The 21710-nt window shown below is 33.9% G+C and overlaps 3 protein-coding genes across 3 annotated transcripts; all 3 read left to right on the top strand.

The window, feature by feature from the left end:
• The first annotated feature begins 909 nt into the window (after positions 1-909).
• On the top strand, positions 910-21339 carry LOC123890775. The gene is made up of 6 exons (XM_045940459.1): positions 910-1416; positions 18488-19335; positions 19481-19561; positions 19677-19736; positions 19857-19975; positions 20490-21339. The coding sequence occupies exons 1-6, from the start codon at positions 1269-1271 to the stop codon at positions 21286-21288; spliced, it is 2055 nt and encodes a 684-aa protein (XP_045796415.1). The 5' UTR covers positions 910-1268; the 3' UTR covers positions 21289-21339.
• LOC123890776 lies at positions 1436-8422 on the top strand. The gene is made up of 5 exons (XM_045940460.1): positions 1436-2256; positions 2401-2481; positions 2594-2653; positions 2775-2893; positions 7457-8422. Exons 1-5 carry the CDS (start codon positions 1450-1452, stop codon positions 8253-8255), a joined length of 1866 nt encoding a protein of 621 aa, XP_045796416.1. The 5' UTR covers positions 1436-1449; the 3' UTR covers positions 8256-8422.
• Positions 12515-14928, top strand: LOC123890779 (casein kinase 1-like protein HD16). Its single transcript, XM_045940462.1, has 4 exons — positions 12515-12652; positions 13203-13360; positions 14300-14488; positions 14564-14928. Exons 1-4 carry the CDS (start codon positions 12571-12573, stop codon positions 14621-14623), a joined length of 489 nt encoding a protein of 162 aa, XP_045796418.1. The 5' UTR covers positions 12515-12570; the 3' UTR covers positions 14624-14928.
• Positions 21340-21710: the final 371 nt, after the last annotated feature.

Raw genomic sequence — 21710 nt, 5'->3', positions numbered from 1 at the left:
ACTATACTTAATGCAATTTAACAATTCCGGTGTCAATCTTGTAGTAAATTTTGTCTTCTTTACACTGGATAAAAAATTATTAGCATACGACTTATATTCAGAGAGCTATGACAAATTTACCACATGTATCTCTACAACATTTTGCAGAAACTTTTCTCAAACTTGTAGGTAGAGTTTCTCATACTATACTTAATGAAATTTAATAATTCCGGTGTCAATCTTGTAGTAAATTTTGTCTTCTTTACACTGGATTAAAAATCATTAGCATACGACCTATATTCAGAGAGATATGATATATTTACCACAGGTAGCTCTACACGAATTTTCACATAAATTTTCCTTCTTTTTGGGGGGTATATGTTATTTCGGTTTATATAAACTGAATTTTTTTTCCATGTTTAAAAACTTCGGTTTATATAAACCGAAGTTTGTTGGCAAAAAAATTTCATACCGCAAGGGACAAAATGAGATTTTTGGGGGTAGAAAAGAAATGAGGGGGGTCGGGAGAGAAAACTTCATCGAAGGAAAAGAAAGTTTGTATAAGCTTACATATATTCGATTAATTTAGTTGTTTTTTTGAAGCAGATTAATTTAGTTGTTAATAGAACATGAAACATAACTTTGTATATATCCGATTAATAATGGGTTAGAGAAAATTAATTTAGTTTTATACTAGTACTAGTATGTTAACTCTGTTGTGAAATACGAAGATTTTTTTTTTTAAATCGTTTTTTGATAAGATATTTTTTTATTCTTTTTTTAAATCTTTTGTGAATATCTTTTTTTTATTTCTTTTTTTAAATTTTTTTTTTTTGAGAAGTTTTTTTTTTAAATAATGAGTTAGAGAAGATTTTTTTTTAAAATCTTTTTTAAAATCTTTTGTGAAGATTTTTTTTTGAACAAGAGAAGATTTTCTTTTTTAATAATGAGTCAAAAAAACAATACATATACTCTTAGAGGATCCCTAATTTCATATACTCTCCTTCCTTGACTGTCTTCTTAACTGTTTATCGATTCCTCTTCTCCTTAGTCGGATTCAATTCAGGTGAGAATCAATCCTCTCCGTTTGCATTTTCAATTGTGATTGTCAATTATTCTCTTCTTTAATTAAATTTCCCCCAATTAGTTTAGGGTTTAAGTTTGCTAGTAATTAGCGAAGGAGTTACTGTTGTTATTGACGACAAGGGGAATTGAGCATATTCAACAGTGACACCGACTTGTTCGACACCGTTCTCCCCGCTTCCCGCCTTTTGCCCTTTCTGTTTATCATGGCTATCGATTTAGATGAATGTGTGAACAAATATTTTCATGTTTCTAGAAAAGAGATGGAGGATTTTATAAGAAGATGTGGTAGTGAAGATTGGGTTGAATCCTTAATTAAGGATAAGCATGACGATAGAGAGACTGAGAAACAACATGGTAGACCAACCACAACCTCTTGCACAAATCATGTCCCTAACCGTCAAACCTAATCAGGAGGAGGATAATAAACCATTGGCACTACACGGTACAATATATGCTCATTATATTGGTGTATATAAAACACCAATTACCCATCAAATTTACAAACGAGATGCTGATGATGTCCCTGACATTTTAGGAATCGACGGTAGTTTGACTCTCAATGGTCCGGATTATTTGTGTCACCCTGATCATGCTTATTTGCATTTGATTCAAAGTAGTAGAGTAGACGTGAATTTATATGATCAGACCAACAACATATTTGCAGGAATATCTTTCTATTTGGATAATGATATCGATAATAGTTATTACGAGCAAGTTAAATCTATGGTAATTCCTTGCCAACAAGGGTCCCTTACTCTTCACTACATTGCGATTCCATTTGGTATTCATTCTCGATTACAAGTTACAATTCCTATGACAAAAGAACAGTTTGAAAAACATGAAATTTACAATGTCAATGGGAAAATTGTTGCTCGCTATACTGACACGTATGGAAACTATTCAGCTCAAGAGTGTGTCCTTTTCAAGAAGCAAGATGATGAGTTTGAGCGAGTTGAATCTGGTCATGTAAAACTTTCCCGATGTTGGGTGTCGTTACCTGCATATTCATCCCTTATCATTGAAGTGGATTTATCAGAGTTTGGATCAAGGCGAAAGATTGCAAAGTGTACTAAAAAGTTGTTACCTCGACAAGGGTTGATGTCTGTAGGATCGTTATTGTCAGGTGATATAGATATATGGGTTGGTGCAGCATGGTTCTCACCTGATCCTTTTGGACGAATTGATTATAGGGTAAGACATATTATCTTGTGTTTTTAGTAGATTTTCTCTTAAATATTTTTATTCTGGTTGCTCTACTTGTTGTAATTCTTCTCTTTTCAACTTGAATCAAACACTAATTTTCTGATTTTTTTTTTTCTTCTTTTTTCTATTTAGTGTTCAACCAGTTTGCCACAAATCCCGGCAGAAAATCTGAAACAAAATATTGAAGAGATGGATACCGATGGAGAGGACAAGGTTTTTTCTTTTTTGTTCTTCGATCTTATTGTTATCATTTTGTTTCTTATTCATTTTTTTATCTTCTCCTTGTTGGATCTAATAGGTTTTTCTTTTTTTCTTCCCATTTTAGTCCTCTGCCGATGATGATGGTGAGTCTACTGACGATGATGATACTGATGGAGATGACGAGGTTTATACTATTTTTGTTCTTCAGTCTTATTGTTTCTTTTTTGTTATCTTTCATTTCTTATACACTTTTCTATCTTCTACTTGGAGCTAATACAATTTTTTTTTTTCTCTTTTCATTTTAGTCTTCTATGCATGCTTTTTCCAAAGAAAAAAAGTGTTCTGGTTCTTTTGATGATGGCGAGTCTCTTGTTGCTGACGAGTCTGGTGATGTGTTGTCATCCAGCCTTAACCGCGGCTCGTGGTATGTAGCTCGCGTATATTTATGTGTGGAATTTCTTGAATGCTCTATATTTCATAAATATCAATCTATCAAAATTTATATGACAAATTATATAAATGCACAAGTAACAAAAAGTTGGGAAAAAGGAACATTTTGAAGGCAATAATACTAGAGCTGTCAAAATGGGCTAGCCCGAATGGGCCGGCCCGAATTGCCCGAATTTTTTCCGGGCTTGGGCCTTAAATTTCGAGCCCGAATTCTATCCGGGCTTTTTTAGCCCGGCCCGACAAACCCGGAAAAAAATATGGGCTAGCCCGAAAAGCCCGTGGGCAGCCCGGAGCCCGAATAAATTATTGTAAAAAAAAAAAAAGTAATTAATGATACATTTTCAATTGGGTCAAAACATATCAAGCCCAGCCCAAACAAACAAAACACAAGCAACATAAGTACTGAGAGTGAGAATGCATTCAAAGACAGAACTCAAAAATGGAACCCTAAGCTCAAACGGGTCTTCCGTCCGCCTCCGTTCACCTCCTTTCGCGTCCTTTCGCCTCCGTTCGTCTCCGTTCATCTCCGTTCGTCTCTGTTCGTCTCCGTTTGCCTTCGTACGCCTCGTTCTAGTAAGTTGTTTTTCTTATAAACATTGCCGTAAGTTATTTGTTTGTTAAAATTAATCTTGTTGTTGTGGTTGATTCGTGAGTATGATAAATCAAACTAAATCTGCAGCTTCTCTTTGATATTCATTCATAGATTCCTATTTTGATTTCTATATAGTTATTTATTGGAAAACTGAGTTCAAACTGAGTTTCTCTTTACGGTTGAAATGAGTTTCCTTGATTAATCTTGTTGTGTTTGATTCATGAGTATTCAAAATTTGAAACTTTTCTTTGATATTCATTCATAGTCCTATATATTTTGATCTGTCTATAGTTATATGTATTTAAAATTAGTTTTGTTTGATTCATGAGTATGATATAAAAGCTATTCTTCAGAGTTTCTATTATAGTAGTAACTTAGTAACAAAGAGAAAGGAAATTACTATTTGTATAATTGATTTTATATAATTGTGTAGGAATTACTATTTGTGTGCTTCTTGCAATATGGAAATTATTAACAACAGTCCTGAAACATCTGATAATGAGGAAGAGGATAATGTTAGTCAAGCTAGAGAAGTTCCACCTCAAAATGCAGAAGAACAAGAAGTGGCTTCTAAACCAAAAAAGGCCAAGAAGCGTAAGGCTAAGAAGTCTAATCAGGATGAGCGTAAGCCTAAGGCCCTAACATCTGATTGTTGGACATATTTTGATAAAGTTGGTTTTGTAGATGGAGTAGAAAGTGCTAAATGTAAGGGATGTGGAAAATTACTTAGTGCGGCATCAACAGGTGGAACTACTCATTTGAATCGTCATAAAGATAGTTGTATGAAGTCCATTAAATATCATGATGTGGGTGATATGATGATTGGTGCTGAAGGAAAATTAAGAAAGAAAAAGTTTGACCCTAAGGCTAACCGTGAACTTTTAGCTAAATTGGTGATTACACATGGTGCACCATTTAATATAGTTGAGTGGAAGGTCTTTAGAGATTACCAAAAGTTTTTGAATGATGATTGCATTTTTGTTACTAGAAATACCATTTCCAAAGATGTTTTGAAAGTTTATGGTGATGAGAAACAAAAGTTGAAATCACAATTAGCTCAAATTCGTGGGAGAGTTTGTTTGACTTCTGATTGTTGGACTGCATGCACTAATGAAGGTTTTATTTCTTTAACCGCTCATTATGTTGATTTGAACTGGAAATTGCAAAATAAGATTCTTGCATTTGCTCACATGGAACCTCCACATACTGGGCGAGAATTAGCATTGAAGGTCTTGGAAATGTTAAGTGATTGGGGCATAGAAAAGAAAGTTTTCTCTATCACTTTGGATAATGCATCTGCAAATGACAGTATGCAAAACTTTCTGAAAGAACACTTGGGAATTTCAAATAGTTTGTTGCTTAAAGGAGAGTACTTTCATATAAGATGCTCTGCACATGTCTTGAACCTCATTGTTCAAGATGGATTGAAGACAATTAGTGATGCATTGCATAAGATTAGGCAAAGTATAGCTTATGTAAGGGTCACAGAAAGTAGAACACTAGCATTTTTTGAATGTGCTAAGAATATTGGTGATATTGACACAGCAATTGGACTGAGAACAGATTGTGTTACTAGATGGAACTCCACCTATACAATGCTTCATAGTGCGATTAATTATCGCCGTGCCTTTTATAGCTTAAGTTTGCGTGATTCAAACTTTAAGTGTTGTCCTACAAGTGTTGAGTGGAGAAGGGCTGAAACATTGTGTGATCTTTTGAAGCCATTTTTTAATATTACAAACTTGATATCCGGATCTTCTTATCCTACATCAAATTTGTACTTTGGAGAAATATGGAAGATAGAGTGTCTTTTAAGGTCTTATTTGAGAAGTGAAGATCCATTGATTCAAACAATGACCAAAAAAATGAAGGAAAAGTTTGACAAGTATTGGAGTGAGTATAGTGTCATCTTAGCATTTGCGACTATTCTTGATCCTACCAAAAAGCTCAACTTTGTGAGATATGCATATTCTAAACTTGATCCAGTCACTAGTGAGGATAAGTCGAAAAATGTCAAGATTATGTTGGAAAAGCTTTTTGCCGAATATGTCAACAATGAGATTCTTTCTTCTAATCCAAGCTCTTCACAACAAATGGTGCAACCTCCTTTAGGAAGAGGACCGCTACCTTCTGTAGATGAAGTAAGTTCATTTATTCTTTCTTAAATATTTATTATGTTATTCTACATTATGATTTACTTTCTTAACAATTAAAAATTGCATACATTAAATGTTTGTATTCTTATATGATTGGATATGTTAGAACAATAGACATGTTGTACATGAGTTGGTTAATAATCTGAATGGCTAATGTTTAAAGTTTAAAGACATGTCGAAATTTGTTAGACATGTTGAAAGGAATTTGTGTTCTTAACTCACTTTATATTGTAGGAATTTGAAGAATTTGAAAACCAAGAAACCACTGTCATTGGAAAAACAGAACTTGATACTTATTTAGATGAGTTGAGGATGCCTTCATCGACTTGTTTTGATATTTTGACTTATTGGAAGGAAAGAAGTCGTAAGAGTCCCACTCTTGCAAGGATAGCTTGTGATATCTTGAGCATTCCTATAACCACGGTGGCATCAGAATCTGCATTTAGTATTGGTGCTCGAGTTCTAACCAAGTATAGAAGTTCAATGAAAGATGAATCGGTTCAAGCTCTCATGTGTGCACGCAGTTGGTTACATGGGTTTGAAGGTAAGCTTATTGAAGTTCTATTATTTTTCAAATGTTTAATTGACCAAAAAGTTTATATCTTTATTTTTAACAATCAACTTTTTTATTTTATTTTGTAGAACTAGGTGATGTCAATAATAATGATAAAGATGATGAATCCCATGAAAGTGTACAAGCGTCAAACAGTGTGGAATATGTGAACATTGATTGAGTCATTGAGAATAGATGAACTGTTTTGGGGAATTTGAATTTTGTTTTGAAGAATATAAATTTAGTTGATTGAGTCACCGTGGAATTTGTGAACTTACTTTATAATTTCTTATTTGTATTAGTAGCCAAGAGGCTTGGTTTTTTTGTTGGTGTATCAGTGTATGATCATATGGCTAAGAAATATTGAAACAAAGAAAGCATAATGTAGTAGTATAATAGCAGAATGTTGGCTAAGATCATATGGCCAATAATTATTCAACTGTTGTCATGGAGATCCCATGTTGTTTAGACTTCTGTTTGTAATGCAGGTTATAAATTAGTTACTATAATTTTATAAGTACTTGTTGCATAACTCAGAATACTTGTTATATATAGTATTAGTAAGGGAGGTATGCAGAATTCAGAATACTTGTTATTACCAAATTATAATTTTCATTTAGTTGTAATAAGGGTTTTTTTTTGCAGCGTTTAAATACATGTTGCTTGCTGTACTCAGAATTCAAGCACTAAAAAAAAAAAGAAAAAAAAAAGCGGGCTGCCCGAAAGCCCGACAGCCCGTACCGGGCCGGGCTCGGGCACTGTTATTTGCCGCCCATATTTTATCCGGGCTTTTTAGCCCGGCCCGATGCAGCCCGAAGCCCGACCGGGCCGGCCCGAAATGTGCCGGGCCGCCCGTTTTGACAGCTCTAAATAATACACACACTAAGAGTAACAATAGGGATAAGCACGATAGATTGTAACCTCATTCATCAACGCAAAAGGCTTAATTGTAATTTGTAATTAGCTGCTGACTGCTGGGTTATATTTTTGGTCATCAATTGTTTTACCACGATATCTCACCTTGTGCCTTTTTGAGCTTTTGTGGTGGAATAAGTTGAAATGAAATCAATCTCACTTTTCATTGATTTTTTCTTTAGTTTTTCTGATTTTGTGGTCTGGTAGTTGAGTGGTTTGTTCATTTGTTTTATTTAATTCTACATGTCTAATGTCTATGAATTAATATGTTGTTTGAATATGAAATTAATATTATTTTCTTTTGTTTGAAATGCTTCTTAGGTGTCTTCCCTCTCATAAAAATATACCACGGTCATCTTTTGCTGTGGAGATATTCTCGGTCTTTATTGGTCGAGAAAAGTCAAAACCAGTGCAGATTTACGGTTCAATTGAAGTTTTGTGTGACGATAGAGAACTTTGTTATATCTTTAAAAGAGATGAAAATGAGGCATTGATGTTATCTGAGGATTTAAAATTCATACCTATACCAGATGGATCTCGGGCTTTTTCCGATTGTAGTTCACTGAAAATGAAGTTTGACATCAAAGATATTGAGGGTTGTTTAGCTATAAAAGGCTACGTGGACTGGGCGGCTTCGACTCTTGATTCTCCTTTTTGGTACAAGAAGCAGTTGTGTAATTTAATTCAGGGTCAAAAAGGAGGATTTGCGTCGGTACATTATTCAATTTTCGAATATGCGGTTCGTGTTACCATTAAGGTGTTATTAAACCTCAAATCAGAGAGTTTTGATGTTAATCCTAAGGTTTGGGGTAGCCTTGTAACTCAATATAGTAGTCATGATTATTCATCGTGCTATAAGAAAGACAACTACCGGTGTGTGTTGTTCAATAGGACTCAAGATGATCCGTTTCAAATAAGTGATGATTCGACAATTTCACTTTCAAGGTCTACGATTGTCGTGCCATCATATTCCTCTCTTATTGTCGATATAGACCTTTCTGGCTTCTCCGAGCAAAAGTTGTCATGTGTTAAAATGATTAAGATTGGTGAAGGTTTCAAGACTGTAGAGACAAATGATTATCTCTTTCGTATTGAGTTAGATTGGTGTAAGGTTAAGTGATATTTATTGTATAGGTGTTTCTGACCTTTAAATAAACTTACAAGTGAGATTATGTTATTGCTTTTGTGGAGGTTGTTTAGCTATTTTTTGCCTTCAAATAGATTTCAAACTATAAGAGTTATTTATTGACATACTTTATTTAACCTTCTAAACTTGCATTTGGAGATTATTCTTTTGTTTTTATTTGCGTTTTATAGATTGATGTTCGATTGTTTGTTTAAGGGTCGTCTTATTAGTATTTGTCTATTACTCGTATGAAAGAATGGTACGGGAGATGATATGCCTTGAACTTCTATTATTGTACTAGAGAACACAATATGCGAATTAGTGTGATATATGAACCGTAAGCATTATTATTTATGTTAATTTCTGCCATTGCTGGTTACAGGCGTTTCCTTTTTTTGGATTCTCAGTAACTGTATATGTTTATGTTCTACTCTCTAGTCCATGTTCTGCTTTAGGTACGGAATCGAACTATAACAATTCTAAGGATTTAGTTTGGTTTAGTGCACTGTTGTCAATCGTGAAGCACAAAAAATATCAGTTTGTTTAAATTCTACTCGCTACAGTGCTATAATGTCGCAATAGTCTGAAATTATGCTACTCTATATATAGCGCTATAGAGTATAGATGCTATTTGATAACACAAGTATAGCATAAGTAGAAAAAAGATGAAGTTATATACATATTCCTGTTTTTACTGGGAACTAATATTCTTGAATGCGATATGTTCTTTTCTCACAGCTCAATGCATTGGTTCTACCATGCTAAATCTGTCTCTTCTGACCTCAGACACGTGGTCTGTCTTAATTCGCATTTTCACTTACCACAACAAGGTCTGACAGTAACCTTACTTCCTTTTTATTTCTCCAACTGAAAGTTCCTACGTACAAATTATGAGTCACAGTTTTAGTTTGCTAACATCCCTAGAGCTAGCTAATTATGGTTTTCAGGTTGGTTGGATATACTATATATTTGGCGTTTGGTGCTTTTGTCACCGGCATTGTTATCTACTCTATGTATGTATTGTTGCACTTTCATACCATCCAGGACTTTTCCAAAATGAATGATTTCAAAACTAAGTTAGCTAATTCTTTGATGTTATTGCATAAGTTAACCTCTGCAATGAATTTCAATGATCATTAACTACACATCTAAACTAAAAGCATAGGTTTAGCATTGTCAATCGTGTTGGAGATTTATGTTGATTTGGATGTATGTCCACTAATGGAATTCGAGCTATGTAGCAGCAGAAGTTTTCTTCTAACTGAGCATGCGGCTTAAGTCATTCTGTATTCCAGATTTAGTGGGTTTCCTCTTCCACTTGGCTCAGGATTTAGAGATGTGGTGTGTGTGTGCGTGTGTGTGAGTTGTCGTTTAATATCTGTTATGTGTAAGTATTTATTCCAACGTTGTTTCATCGTATTGCAGAATTTATGGAGATGAGGATCAGCACCTCCTAATGCTGTTGAAGAACCTAATGCAATCAGACGAGACAAGGAAGCAGATTCAGCAAGATTTAGCAAAGGACCTGTGGCTGAATGCTCAAAAAGCTAGGTAGCTTAAAGAGGGAGTTAAGGAGGCCTCATACCTAGGTGAGTCTTAGGTAGAAAGTATAGCACATGTAGTGATTAAGTGAGAAGATCGTAAACGAGGAGTTTACTGTGTGGTCTTCGAATTGATACTATTTAGTGTTATCCCTGGCTTGGTATGCCCCTAGAGTAGACTGTTATGCTGAACTGAGTTAACAATTATGTGTGTTGTTTATGCTTTTCCGTATATGTTTTTAATGCACTGCTTTATTGTTCTTACTGTTAAGACAAGTTTTACGACAAGTGTCTGAATATCGTGGACAACACTTGTCTTCTGTGTACCAGAAATTTCAAAGCTCTATTTTGATCAAAGTCCAAAAATTCACCATAATAACCACCTATTACTTTGAACAAATTCTCACTCTAGACATGAAGTGGAATTCCATACACTTTCACCCAAGTATCTCTCCTGTCCACAAAGCTTGAAGGTGACCAAGGCCTCACCTCTTTGAAATAATAGACAAGCCAATCCGACTTAGCTCTACACAACTCTTCCAACTCACCAACTTTGGAACTATAAATAAGAGCCAACAGAGATATAGCCTAGACCCTCCATATAAAGGGTGGTTTTGATTCTTTTAACCTCAACATCTAAGGCCAACCTCCCCACATAGCTCACTTCCAACTCCTTAAGAACCAATCCATCCACTTCTACCTACAACACCTCCTCCTCTACACCTTTTGCCTTCCCCTTGATCAGAAAAGAAGAAGGTTGCACCAGCGCCGACTTGAAAGAACGCCCATGTTGATAGCTATCACCATCTGCCTCCTTCTCTACCAACCTCCCTACCTTCTCTGCCGCGCTCCTTCCCTCCACACTCTTCCTGCCTTCCTCCTTCCTCTCAAAACGTGATTTGTTAACACGGAGCTTGAAGGAGCCAAGCCAAGCCACTTTTAAATTATTTCGGTCAATAATAATTTTTTGTCAAAATAAGGGTTTTAGAAACCTGAATGGAGATTGCAAATTTGTCATGGACCCCATGTTCCCCGAGGAAAGTGTGAACTGAAAGAAAAAAAAAATTATAACACCCATCACATGTGCGTAAATGCAGCGTAAGTCTTGATTACCGATACAGTAAGTCATTTCATTATGAGTTCGGAATTTTTAAAAAGAAAGTATATTCTCATAGTTTAAAATATTCAGATTGTAAGTGTTAAGCACTGTTCAAGGATTTAAAAAAGTGGGATTGAGTCCCACATCGTAAAGAAAAATGAACAGTTTTAAAAGCAACTTCCACCGGTGGATGTTATGTTGTTTTTGTGTCAATTTTCGAAATTTAAAGGATCTGCATTTGGTTAGATTTTATTAAGTAATTTATAGATTAGTAAGATATATTAGGATAGATTTTCAAAGTTCTAATTGAATGTCATCTAAGCAATTTTTTAAAAAACTCTAATTGAATGTCATCTAAGCAATTTCGAAAATTGACACAAAAACAACATAACATCCACTGGTGGATGTTGCTTTTAAAACTGTTCATTTTTCAAAGGATCTGCATTTGGTTAGATTTTATTACACCAGATCAAACAACTCTTCTATATAATTATTACACTGCAATCAAACATTTATGTCTTTCTTCGCCAAATTGCAATAGCGATACTTGTTTTCTTGAATCAACTAATATTACAGGGTGAGTAAGATTCAAGAATTTTGTGTTTTGGATTTATAGTCAAGTCATTTTTTTTTAATGTGGTTACTAAATGTGCTTTGTTGTAGTTTTGATTAACAAATTTTCATAATTTTGATTTTATAGGAAAACAAAATTTTGATTTTTCTGGAACGATGAAGAGGTAAATTCATCGATTTTTGTTGACGAAAATAGAGGGTTCACAAATCAGAAAATAGCATCATGAATGGATTCACAAAAGAGAGGGTTAACGTTTCCAATATGCTATATCTATTTGAAAGCGTAATATAAATGAATTGGCATTGGTTAAGACACTGGTTTAATGTGTATTTGAGGTCTGGGGTTTGAATCCCCCTTGCCCTAGTCTTTTTATTTTTATTTTTTTTAATTGTTATGTTTCCATGCATCCTATGTTTTTTCTTTTATTTTTATTTTTGTCTCTTTTATTTTCCTTTTAATTTCTCATACTTTTTTTGTTATTTTCTTAAATATTAGTATGATTTATCTACCAATTTAATACTAAAATTAATTTTCTTAATATACGTGTTTTGTCAAATTTAATACTAAGATATATGAGCAAAAAATTTAAATGCTAAATCTTCTTATCAGACGTCTTTAGGTGTCACAAATCAATTACTCGAACTATGTCTTAAAAACTAGTACAAAATAATAAATAAAAAAATTTGGTTTTCACAACAAAACAAAAAAAAAAATTGCCTGAGCATAATAATGTTTAATTTTGAAACAATGTTTTAGATTGCAGTTATGTTTGTATATATTACCGTTAAGTTACACCTACTAAAATAATTTATGGACACACAAGTACATTTAATTAATATGAAAAAATGCATTTGCATGAAAGTTGCTAAAATTGTTAAGTATATTAAGATTGCTAGGCTCACCACATGACTATGTATTTGTATTTTCCTTTATATACCAAATGGATTGAAGCACAAACAAATATAGATTGATGTTTGATCTTTGACCACAAAAAAGATACGTGAGTCAGCAAAAACATGTTTGATCATGTTTGTAACCTGTTTTTCAATTGCCGAACCTTACCCATGCAATTCTTTTTCTTTCTAGGAATGGATCATGGAGCAGTGGGAGAAGAATTATTACATTACTTCTATTGCTGGAGTTACTAATGGGAGCTCTCTTGTGGTGATGTCAAAAGGTTTGTTTGCTTTAAGTACTTACAAATGATGAATGAGATTTTCCCCTAATTGATGATGCACTGGATGCAATTCTGAGGCTCTTTAGTTAGGTCATTTGATCATATTTTGGGTCTCTCTTCTGAACTGTTAGACTGTCTGTAGGATCCACAGAAATGGGAGTGAAGATGATTAGGTCATATGATTGTTGTAGAATATAAGGAGGGTTTAAATGTTGGAGGGCATTTTGGTTGTTGAATAAACTTGGTGAATTTTAAAGAATTATTAAGTTAATCAGTTGCATATTTTGATTTGGAGCAATTTGAAATTCCACTCACATGGAATTATATTTTCACATGATTTGTCTCTTTTATATTCCCTCCTGTTCCAATTTGTTGTACAAGTGTGGTGAAGAAGCTCTTACCAAATTTAGTGCCTGTTTGATTTTCCATTTTTCGGCAGATCTATCTGGATGTTGTTTGATCACATGCATGAGGGTTTATCTGTTTTCATTCTAGAGAGGGAACAAAAGAGATAAAAACTACATTGTGATTTGAGTTCTGATTTCCACAGGCACACAGTATACACAACAATCATACAAAGTAAGCGAGTCTTTCCCCTTCAAATGGATAAACAAGAAGTGGAGAGAAGGTTTTCACGTGACTTCAATGGCAACTGCTGGAAGTCGTTGGGGTGTTGTTATGTCACGGAATGCGGGATTCAGTGATCAGGTTTGCTGTTTATTTGTATTCTAATCTATGATATGATATTGTTGGAATAAAAGCTTTTATGCTTTGTTTGAGTATTTGTTTTCCTTTTCTGCCTTTATTTGGAATGTTTTGTATTTCACTATTACTACATGGCCTGGCTTTGGTCTGAGTAATATTCTAAACTGGTGTGCTTGAAATCCTCTTTGGATCAGATCTTAATTTAGTTTTACCACCCTGCCAACAAAGTTTAATAGAATTTAGCCAAAATTCACCCATTTTCTAGAGAGTGGTTATTGTCTTGTTAGCAATTTGGTCCTTTTATTGAACTCATTCTAATTCATGTAAAAAAAAGAGAGTTTGTTAATTGTTCCGGATGAAGATGGTGACATTTTGTTTTCCGAATTGGCTGGAACTAAGTAGTATGGTTGGCACCTAGCTTATGAGTTGGGATTATCGAAACGTGCTTTGCAGGACTGATTCCTTGGATGCAGTTAATACTATCCGGGACAGAGTTCATCACAGGTTCCATTCTTACGCGCAGATATGCTTCAGCAGGTTGTGGAACTGCTGCATCGGGATTCGACAGTTTCTCTGTCTCATGTCCTTTGTGCTAATAAGTGTGCTGACTTCTTGGCCAAAGAGGGTTCTCGCATACAGTGGGTGCTTTATGTCATCGGTCATCTCCGATGGGATTAGGATCCTTGCTCATTTTGGATTCTATAGGAGCTCCGGCTTGAGTTTTTTTGCTTTGTTTTTCCTTTCTGTTGTTTTGGCGGGCTTCCGCCTTAATGTCACTGAAAAAAAACTGTTCCTCTTATTAAACACTTTATTAAACACCATAAGCTAAATTTCTTGTTACTTTTAATAAAGCGGCAATTTTTCCCTTGTCTTCTCTGCTCTTCTGCTCTGCAGTTAACGTCTCTTTTTGTTATTTTCTCATCATCCACCTTTTACATGTAGGTTGTTGAACTTGATTTTCTCTATCCTAGCGAAGGAATCCATAGACGATGGGATAATGGTTACAGGATCACAGCAACTGCTGCTACATGGGATCAATCTGCTCTTATATTAAGCAAACCGAGACGAAGGCCTGCTGACGAAACTCAGGAAACTCTTAGGACATCTCAATTTCCAAGCACACATGTTAAGGTTAGGGTTGATAAATCAATAATTAATTTTGTTAATTACATGCAAAAACTGATTTTTCTCATATTGATTCTTCAGGAAAAATGGTCAAAAAACCTTTACCTTGCTTGTTTGTGCTATGGACGTACAGTATGCTGATTCCCTTTACAAATGAGGGAGGGTATTTTGTAGACTACAAAATTATATATTTTCTATTTTGCCCAAATTAATGTATAAGTTTGTTTGTAAGGCTAGTTGTGCAAGCAGAGAATTGTTGTATGTTTTGTTTATTATAGTGTTTGCTATCCGCACCCCTTTGTCTACGGGTGGTGGATGTGGTAGATAGTAAATGTATACTTCATCTTGTATTTTGCCTCCAAGTAAATGTAGGTCTTATTTTTCAATTGTTTACTATGTTACAAGTGTAATAGTATAAGATATAAAAGAATATTGATTTGTATCGATGCATCTTTCTTAATGTATACTAGTACATTAGTGTACAACAAAATTCCATTGCCATTTCCCTTGCATTTCATGCATGGATCTACACCCTTCATTATTATTTTAATTTTAATAATTGAGATTTCATGTACCAAATTAAAAAGGAGTGGATGAAATTCCACTGCAGAAAAATTTGAATGCAGAGAATCTCCTTCCATTTGGAAATATTCAATTCCACAGTCAAGACTCAAGACCTAAACCACAACTTGTAGCTTCACCAACCACACAAGTCTTCAATGTTACAAAGAGTCTCAATACCTTTCTTTCACTGTACTGTCCCAATCCCATCACCAAAATCCTCTCTGTTTTTGATACCAAGTACCAACCCCCTCTTTTTTTTATAGTCAAGAAAAAAGTAGTACCATTATACCAAACCCATAATTTTATTAAAAAAATCATGGCTATGCACAAGATATGGTAAGACAAGATCACAAAAATTACTATTCAACTATCATTTACAGCACTGCTAACAAACAAGCAGACCCCCTATACATACATATAAGCAGAATAAACTCCCACTACTGACTACTCAATTGACACTAGACTATGAAATTAAGAATTACACCAAACAACATATTGAAAACTAATCCGAGCCAATACCAATTCCTTATCAACTGATATGCTTCCAAGACTCAAACATAAACCAAAGCCAATAACCACCTTAACAAAAGCTCCAAACATTCATGTATTAATCAACCTCCAGAATCTTAAATTTGATCGAAAGTGCTGCCATTATAAGAAAATAGACCAAGAGAATGAAAATTAGTATGATATACATGCAAGCTTGGATATATGGCCATAAAACATTTGGCCTCTCCAACGGTGTTTTTAAAAAGTGGCCATGGCAGAATGGCATGATGGTTTTTTCGACACCATGGGCTATTTGTGAAGGGAATGTGATGCAGTACGGAAGCGTGAAGGAAAAACAAACGCTAATCCTATTAGATAAAGGTTCTGGAATCCACCAGATTTCCGGAATCCACCAGAAAGAATAATTTGGAATCCACCAAATTTGAGAAAAATATCTGAATTTTATTGAATCAAAAGGTTGCCTTTCAATGCTACAATAACTTAGTTTAAATAGTAGTGAAAAATAAAAATAACAAATTTCCTAAAAGATAATAAAAGAAAATAACACATCTAGCTAAAATATAAAAATAATAAATCTAGCTAAAATATAAAAATAATAAATTTAGCTAAAATATATTGTAGCATATTTTCATAACAAGATCTCACATTGTCACTTGATGGGAAAAAAAAAACTATTTGTTGAAGCAATTTATTGTACCAGTTCAAGTTACAAGGGCAAAACAAAAATCTTTATTATTTTTCAAGTGAATCTTTCTTGCGCGCCACTTTATCTTCGATACGTGCTGCTAGTTTCCCACATCAAAATGGCCGCCATAGGCCGCAATGGCGTGTTTATATGGAGGATTTTTCGCCTTCCACCGTCATTTGTTCCCCGACAAAGTTGAGAGGAGAGCATGTCCTTTGTCATTAACAAAAGTACCTCAGCTACTGCCAATATATCAAGCAAGCAATGGAATCGAAGGAAAAGGCAACACAGATTTTGTATATCCACTCCACATTGGCCAAACTCTATTTTTTTCTTTCTTTCTTAAAATCCACGTAAAAATGAAAGCAATTTTTTTTTTTTTTGAACATTTTAAGAAAGAAAAAGGCAACACAGATATGTCCTCCATAGATCAAGCAAGCAAGCAATGGAATCGAAGGAGATGGTTTGTCTCCTGACCTCTCTCATTTCTTTTTTACCACCTGAATTTCCGTTTTTATTCATGGGGTTACTTCGGTTTATACGAACCGAATTTTTTTGTTATGCTAAAAAATTTCGGTTTATATAAACCGAAATATTGTGTTCCAATTTTTTTTCCAGCTTTCCTGCATAAATTTTGCATGAGACCCTCAACTTCCACAATTTATTTGAAATACTAAACGATGTCCGATTTGAGTAAATGACCACTCGTTGAAAAGCTTAGGGTGTCAAGAATCCAAATATAATTTTTTTTTGAGGATTAACTATCCAATTGGTTCAGTTTGACGAAATAATGGGTACTGGTACAGAAACAGAGCATAAACTTTTCTCATACTATACTTAATGCAATTTAACAATTCCGGTGTCAATCTTGTAGTAAATTTTGTCTTCTTTACACTGGATAAAAAATTATTAGCATACGACTTATATTCAGAGAGCTATGACAAATTTACCACATGTATCTCTACAACATTTTGCAGAAACTTTTCTCAAACTTGTAGGTAGAGTTTCTCATACTATACTTAATGAAATTTAATAATTCCGGTGTCAATCTTGTAGTAAATTTTGTCTTCTTTACACTGGATTAAAAATCATTAGCATACGACCTATATTCAGAGAGATATGATATATTTACCACAGGTAGCTCTACACGAATTTTCACATAAATTTTCCTTCTTTTTGGGGGGTATATGTTATTTCGGTTTATATAAACTGAATTTTTTTTCCATGTTTAAAAACTTCGGTTTATATAAACCGAAGTTTGTTGGCAAAAAAATTTCATACCGCAAGGGACAAAATGAGATTTTTGGGGGTAGAAAAGAAATGAGGGGGGTCGGGAGAGAAAACTTCATCGAAGGAAAAGAAAGTTTGTATAAGCTTACATATATTCGATTAATTTAGTTGTTTTTTTGAAGCAGATTAATTTAGTTGTTAATAGAACATGAAACATAACTTTGTATATATCCGATTAATAATGGGTTAGAGAAAATTAATTTAGTTTTATACTAGTACTAGTATGTTAACTCTGTTGTGAAATACGAAGATTTTTTTTTTTAAATCGTTTTTTGATAAGATATTTTTTTATTCTTTTTTTAAATCTTTTGTGAATATCTTTTTTTTATTTCTTTTTTTAAATTTTTTTTTTTTGAGAAGTTTTTTTTTTAAATAATGAGTTAGAGAAGATTTTTTTTTAAAATCTTTTTTAAAATCTTTTGTGAAGATTTTTTTTTGAACAAGAGAAGATTTTCTTTTTTAATAATGAGTCAAAAAAACAATACATATACTCTTAGAGGATCCCTAATTTCATATACTCTCCTTCCTTGACTGTCTTCTTAACTGTTTATCGATTCCTCTTCTCCTTAGTCGGATTCAATTCAGGTGAGAATCAATCCTCTCCGTTTGGATTTTCAATTGTGATTGTCAATTCTTCTCTTCTTTAATTAAATTTCCCCCAATTAGTTTAGGGTTTAAGTTTGCTAGTAATTAGCGAAGGAGTTACTGTTGTTATTGACGACAAGGGGAATTGAGCATATTCAACAGTGACAGCCACTTGTTCGACACCGTTCTCCCCGCTTCCCGCCTTTTGCCCTTTCTGTTTATCATGGCTATCGATTTAGATGAATGTGTGAACAAATATTTTCATGTTTCTAGAAAAGAGATGGAGGATTTTATAAGAAGATGTGGTAGTGAAGATTGGGTTGAATCCTTAATTAAGGATAAACATGACGATAGAGAGACTGAGAAACAACATGGTAGACCATCTCTCCGACCACAACCTCTTGCACAAATCATGTCCCTAACCGTCAAACCTAATCAGGAGGAGGATAATAAACAATTGGCACTACACGGTACAATATATGCTCATTATATTGGTGTATATAAAACACCAATTACCCATCAAATTTACAAACGAGATGTTGATGATGTCCCTGACATTTTAGGAATCGACGGTAGTTTGACTCTCAATGGTCCGGATTATTTGTGTCACCCTGATCATGCTTATTTGCATTTGATTCAAAGTAGTAGAGTAGACGTGAATTTATATGATCAGACCAACAACATATTTGCAGGAATATCTTTCTATTTGGATAATGATATCGATAATAGTTATTACGAGCAAGTTAAATCTATGGTAATTCCTTGCCAACAAGGGTCCCTTACTCTTCACTACATTGCGATTCCATTTGGTATTCATTCTCGATTACAAGTTACAATTCCTATGACAAAAGAACAGTTTGAAAAACATGAAATTTACAATGTCAATGGGAAAATTGTTGCTCGCTATACTGACACGTATGGAAACTATTCAGCTCAAGAGTGTGTCCTTTTCAAGAAGCAAGATGATGAGTTTGAGCGAGTTGAATCTGGTCATGTAAAACTTTCCCGATGTTGGGTGTCGTTACCTGCATATTCATCCCTTATCATTGAAGTGGATTTATCAGAGTTTGGATCAAGGCGAAAGATTGGAAAGTGTACTAAAAAGTTGTTACCTCGACAAGGGTTGATGTCTGTAGGATCGTTATTGTCAGGTGATATGGATATATGGGTTGGTGCAGCATGGTTCTCACCGGATCCTTTTGGACGAATTGATTATAGGGTAAGACATATTATCTTTTGTGTTTTTAGTAGATTTTCTCTTAAATATTTTTATTCTGGTTGCTCTACTTGTTGTAATTCTTCTCTTTTCAACTTGAATCAAACACTAATTTTCTGATTTTTTTTTTCTTCTTTTTTCTATTTAGTGTTCAACCAGTTTGCCACAAATCCCGGCAGAAAATCTGAAACAAAATATTGAAGAGATGGATACCGATGGAGAGGACAAGGTTTTTACTTTTTTGTTCTTCAATCTTATTGTTATCATTTTGTTTCTTATTCATTTTTTTATCTTCTCCTTGTTGGATCTAATAGGTTTTTCTTTTTTTTTTCTTCCCATTTTAGTCTTCTGCCGATGATGATGGTGAGTCTACTGACGATGATGATACTGATGGAGATGACGAGGTTTATACTATTTTTGTTCTTCAGTCTTATTGTTTCTTTTTTGTTATCTTTCATTTCTTATACACTTTTCTATCTTCTACTTGGAGCTAATACAATTTTTTTTTTCTCTTTTCATTTTAGTCTTCTATGCATGCTTTTTCCAAAGAAAAAAAGTGTTCTGTTTCTTTTGATGATGGCGAGTCTCTTGTTGCTGACGAGTCTGGTGATGTGTTGTCATCCAGCCTTAACCGCGGCTCGTGGTATGTAGCTCGCGTATATTTATGTGTGGAATTTCTTGAATGCTCTATATTTCATAAATATCAATCTATCAAAATTTATATGACAAATTATATAAATGCACAAGTAACAAAAAGTTGGGAAAAAGGAACATTTTGAAGGCAATAATACACACACTAAGAGTAACAATAGGGATAAGCACGATAGATTGTAACCTCATTCATCAACGCAAAAGGTTTATTTGTAATTTGTAATTTGTAATTAGCTGCTGACTGCTGGGTTATATTTTTGGTCATCAATTGTTTTACCACGATATCTCACCTTGTGCCTTTTTGAGCTTTTGTGGTGGAATAAGTTGAAATGAAATCAATCTCACTTTTCATTGATTTTTTCTTTAGTTTTTCTGATTTTGTGGTCTGGTAGTTGAGTGGTTTGTTCATTTGTTTTATTTAATTCTACATGTCTAATGTCTATGAATTAATATGTTGTTTGAATATGAAATTAATATTATTTTCTTTTGTTTGAAATGCTTCTTAGGTGTCTTCGCTCTCATAAAAATATACCACGGTCATCTTTTGCTGTGGAGATATTCTCGGTCTTTATTGGTCGAGAAAAGTCAAAACCAGTGCAGATTTACGGTTCAATTGAAGTTTTGCGTGAGGATAGAGAACTTTGTTATATCTTTAAAAGAGATGAAAATGAGGCATTGATGTTATCTGAGGATTTAAAATTCATACCTATACCAGATGGATCTCGGGCTTTTTCCGATTGTAGTTCACTGAAAATGAAGTTTGACATCAAAGATATTGAGGGTTGTTTAGCTATAAAAGGTTACGTGGACTGGGCGGCTTCGACTCTTGATTCTCCTTTTTGGTACAAGAAGCAGTTGTGTAATTTAATTCAGGGTCAAAAAGGAGGATTTGCGTCGGTACATTATTCAATTTTCGAATACGCAGTTTGTGTTACAATTAAGGTGTTACTAAAGTTCAAAACAGGGAGTTCCGATGTTAATCCTAAGGTTTGGGGTAGCCTTGTAACTCAATATAGTCGTCATGATTATTCATCGCGCTATAAGAAAGACAACTACCGGTGTGTGTTGTTCAATAGGACTCAAGATGATCTAGTTCAAATAAGTAATGATTCGACAATTCCACTTTCAAGGTCTACGATTGTCGTGCCATCATATTCCTCTCTTATTGTCGATATAGACCTTTCTGGCTTCTCCGAGCAAAAGTTGTCATGTGTTAAAATGATTAAGATTGGTGAAGGTTTCAAGACTGTAGAGACAAATGATTATCTCTTTCATATCGAGTTAGATTGGTGTAAGGTTAAGTAATATTTATTGTATAGGTGTTTCTGACCTTTAAATAGACTTACAAGTGAGATTATGTTATTGCTTTTGTGGAGGTTGTTTTGCTATTTTTTGCCTTCAAATAGATTTCAAACCATAAGAGTTTATTTATTGACATACTTTATTTAACCTTCAAAACTTGCATTTGGAGATTATTCTTTTGTTTTTATTTGCGTTTTATAGATTGATGTTCGATTATTTGTTCAAGGGTTTGGTAATTGAGTGGTTTGTTCATTTGTTTTATTTGATTGTACATGGGTTCCTGACGGAATTCTAATTTATAATAATAACATGTGACTATCTAATGTAAGTGAATTAATATGTTGTTTGAATATGAAATTAACATTATTTTCTTTTGTTTGAAAAAAAAATCACATACTATCAAATCGGACTACCTACCATTTTTG

Source organism: Trifolium pratense, linkage group LG6 (assembly GCF_020283565.1).
Source record: "Trifolium pratense cultivar HEN17-A07 linkage group LG6, ARS_RC_1.1, whole genome shotgun sequence".
In the NCBI taxonomy this organism is placed as follows: domain Eukaryota; kingdom Viridiplantae; phylum Streptophyta; class Magnoliopsida; order Fabales; family Fabaceae; genus Trifolium; species Trifolium pratense.
Note: the sequence above shows the minus strand (reverse complement) of the source record. Positions and strands in the feature narration are given on the sequence as shown.